Source organism: Aplysia californica, unplaced genomic scaffold (assembly GCF_000002075.1).
Source record: "Aplysia californica isolate F4 #8 unplaced genomic scaffold, AplCal3.0 scaffold00456, whole genome shotgun sequence".
In the NCBI taxonomy this organism is placed as follows: domain Eukaryota; kingdom Metazoa; phylum Mollusca; class Gastropoda; order Aplysiida; family Aplysiidae; genus Aplysia; species Aplysia californica.
The window spans coordinates 153,119-157,008 of record NW_004797726.1 but is presented as its reverse complement, the minus strand read 5'-3'; the positions used below and the strand labels follow the sequence as shown (position 1 = coordinate 157,008).

Sequence of the window (3,890 nt, the reverse complement as noted above, 5' to 3'; positions counted from 1 at the left end):
TACTACAGCCATTACCCTCACCACCACCCCGAGTTCTCCGTCTGCTCACCGCACCCTCCCCCGGTGCTTCCCGCCCACAGCATCTTCAACCTCAAGTACTCGGAGCTGCCCGCGTCCGACTACAGCTACTACCTCTATGGCTTCCAGGACGAGACGGACTTCGAGGAGTTCAAGCAGGACTTGAGGGATTTTCAGAAACTCAAACGTGACTCGTGCGCGGCTTCGTCATCATCGTCGTCGTCAACGTCGGCTTCTTCTTTGTCTTCAGCTGCTGCTGGTGTTGGCGATATTCGCGATAACGGTAGTGGATGTGGTAGTGGTAGTGGGGAAGTAGAAGCTGATGATTTCCTCGACGTGCAGGAAGACCTCGAGTTGATCTGTCGGCCGAATAGCGCGTGCAAGAGCAAGAGGAAGAGTCTCGGAGGTAGACGCAGAGATTTGCTACAGTCCAGTGTGAATAGTTGCGTGATCCCTGAACTTACAGTGCCTCCTACTCAAACACATCCATCAGGTATTGATGTTGGTGTTGGTGGCGGTGGTACACCAGTAAACCCTCCGCAGTGTACGACAGACGTGAAATGCAGCAGACGTGTGTCTGGGGGCAGTCCACAGTCAATCCGTAGACCTGTGAGTAAAGTAGTGACCAAGCTACGTCCAGACTCGTTCAGCCTGCGGGCGGACTTTGACCGTAGGAGCGGGCTGTTCGGCTTCGACAGAAGGAGCGGCCTGCGCTCGAGCATCAATGACATTCTCATGGAGTTTATGAACGGGGATGAGCACTTCCAGGAGTTTGAGCGCGTCTACGAGACGATAAACAGCCGGAGGTATTCCCGAGACATGGATAACAGGAGAAGGTATTCGTCTCACAGCGGGTCCGGCTCGGATCTGAAAGGCTGTAACAATAATAATAATAATAAGCACAGTAACAATAACAACAAAAGTTGCAACAGCATTAACAGTAATGGAGAGAGAGAAGAAGGAGATGAAGAAGAATCGCGGACGGTGTTTCTCAACGACACGTTTGCCGACTTCTTCGAGAACGACGAGGATTTCCTCGAGTTTGAGAAAGAGTTTGAGAAATTTCGGCTGAACCGCCGGTCTAATTTATTGGGCAGCCTGAGCAGTATGGGCTCGAGCAAGGACATCTTCGGCGACGTGAAGTCGTTCTGCAGCAGATCCAGCACGGGCTCCCTGCTCAGCGTCAACTCGTGCTCCTCCGAGGGCGAGGCTGCCCCGAGTTGTCCGGAAGAGGCCGAGGAGCGAGGGCTGATGTGGCGGTCCCCGGAGGACTGGGAGAAGATGCTGAGGAAGATGAGGCGCAACAGCCGCCTGTTGATGGAGTCAAAGAGACAAGGCGGCCCCCACAACCGGCACCGGCACTCGCTCTACGGCTTGGCCAACACGAACAGTGGACACGTTTCTGGTGGTGGTGTTAGTGGTGCGGAGAGGTATCAGAAAACGCAGTCTCTGGCCGATCTTAGCTCGTATGATCTCAACAACGAGTCACCGAAATACCGACCGTCGTCATCGTCGTTGTCTTCGTCGTCGGCGAGACCTTGTGATAGTAGACCCGGGACTCGACCCACGGCTCAGAGGTCGCAGTCCATCAGTGACGGTCTTCAGAGCTCGACGACCACAGCAGCGGCGGCACCCGATCGGTCGACGAGGAGCCTGACATATCTTGACGTTCAGAGCGACTCGGATTTGTCGCAGATCGGCGCGGGTCGTGTCGGTGATCGTGACCAGCACGCTGTTCTCACGCGCATGGACAGCGACAGTTGCGGGTCAATGGACGCCCTGTCCGGCGGGAGCTGTAACGACGAAGAGTGCCAGCAGTGCTCCGCCAGGTTCGACGAGGAGATCGACGAGGAGGACGATAACCGCTACTCCTCCAGCTCCACGCTGTGCTCCTCCACCGACGACGACCTCTCGCTCAGCATCTCCTGCTCGTTCTGCTCGGACCTGCACATCGAGGAGGACACGGACGATGACCTCTGCCCAGCCTCCTCCTCCTCCTCCCCCAACGACCCGGCCCGCCTCCGCAGTCAGTCCCTGGTGGAGTTGGGTCAGCACCACCGCGCCCACCATCAGTCTCGGCCGCTCGCCCACCACCACCACCATGCCTTCTCGGCGCACGATCTCATCCGCTGTGATAAATTCCCGGAGACACTCGCATCCGGGGCGAAAACCCCGCCGTCTTCTCTGTCTACGTCTTCTCTCAACTCTGCTGCTTCTTCTTCTTCTCTGCCTCGGAGAAGGAATAACTACGACTCATCATTATCGCCGTCTCCATCATCATCATCATCTCATCGTAACTCCAGGTCTTTCTCAGATCGAGAATCCACCGATTCTTTGAACAATTCTGAAACTCATGATGATAAGTATCACGCCCATGGTGCCAAATACCGCTATAACGGCGACGTCGTCGAGGGTGACGTCATCAAAGACGGGAATGACGGCTTCAAAGACGGGAGTGACGTCACGGCTTCCCCGGCCTCCAGCAGGAGCTCGTCCTCGTGCGCGATCAGCGCTCGCCTCTCGGACACAGACTCGGATGCCTATGACACGGCCAGGTCGGACCTGAGTGACCACTACTCCACCGCCCAGTCGGACCTGTCCGCCGCTCTGTCCATCTCCTCCGCCCCCTCCGCCCCCACACGCCGGCCGGGCGGGGAAAGAGGAGGCTCGAGCGGCAGCGGTCAGCGAGGTGTACGCTGCTCTCAGAGCTTTGACCTCTCCGGCTTGACCGCCGTCCCGGACGACTCGGGTGTGTCCAGTTACCTGGACGAGTGGACGCGTGGACGTTACGGCACGGGCCAGGAGGTGGAGGAGGAGGATGATCATGTCCAGTTTCTGAGCCGGCACAGCGGCGGGTCCCTGGGGAGTCTGGCTCGCCCACGACGTAGGGAGTATAAGGGGGATCGTCGGCGGCCGCACTCGGGTAAGCTTGTTACACTGATGTACGGCTACAGTCTGCATCATGGTGCTTGATGATCTGGTAGTGTCTGGAGGTCAGGCATTTCAGCTGTCAGACATCCCTATTTCTTCCTCATTGTTTTCGTCCTTTTCCCACCTCTTCTTCGTCCCCATCTCTTTCCCTGTTCTCATCATTGTCTTTCTCTTCAACCCCGCCCCTCTCCGTTTCATTCTCCTCTTCTTCCCTATCCCTCTCCTTTTCTTCCTGTTCTTTCTACATCATCTCCTCACCCCCCCCTCCTCTTCCTTCTGCTCCAAAGACACTTTTTTCTGCAATGTCAGGCTGTCATTGCGTCGAGTCGCTTCTCCTTACTCCCATCTATCTTGCCTTCTCTCTGTTACCTGTGCCCCCCCCTCCCTGGCCAGCTCTAAATGACCGTTACTGCGTCGTTGTGCTTATCTTAACTCAATCTTACACTAAACCCCGTCTCTGTCGCCTTCCTTAAACGGCCTTTATTGGGTCTATGTGCTTCCCTTTACTCAATCTTACACTAAATCCCGTCTCTCTCTCCTTCCTAAACGGCCGTTATTGCGTCGATGTGCTTCTTCACTTTACTCAAAACTTACACTAAACCCCTGTCTTTCCCTAGCCTTTTCCACACGACCGTTATTGCGTCCAGTCACTCCTCTTTCCTCGGAACTTACACTAAACCCCTGTCTTTCTCTAGCCTTTTCTAAACGACCGTTATTGCGTCGAGTCGCTTCTCTATCCTCAAACAAGTTGTGAGTGTTATGGAGATGTTAGTGCTGACACGATGGGCGTTTATCAGCAGTGACCACCACCTTCCCACAGCCCCCCCCTCCCCCCTGGCTACACTACAAAGCCGAGGTTTTTGTGCGAGCAAATACCCAGTGCTCAGCGCCCACTCCCCTGACACGTACAGTTGTTGGACATGATGGATCTTATCGCCTTG

General features: G+C 55.7%; 1 protein-coding gene across 1 annotated transcript in view; it reads left to right on the top strand.

Moving 5' to 3' along the window:
* Window positions 1-3,890, top strand: part of LOC101856451 — a gene marked incomplete at its 5' end in the record, with an annotated part of 32,819 nt that continues 28,929 nt past the window's right edge. Inside the window, 1 exon segment of the mRNA XM_013086332.2 lies at window positions 1-2,941. Coding sequence (XP_012941786.1) covers window positions 1-2,941 — 2,941 coding nt within the window.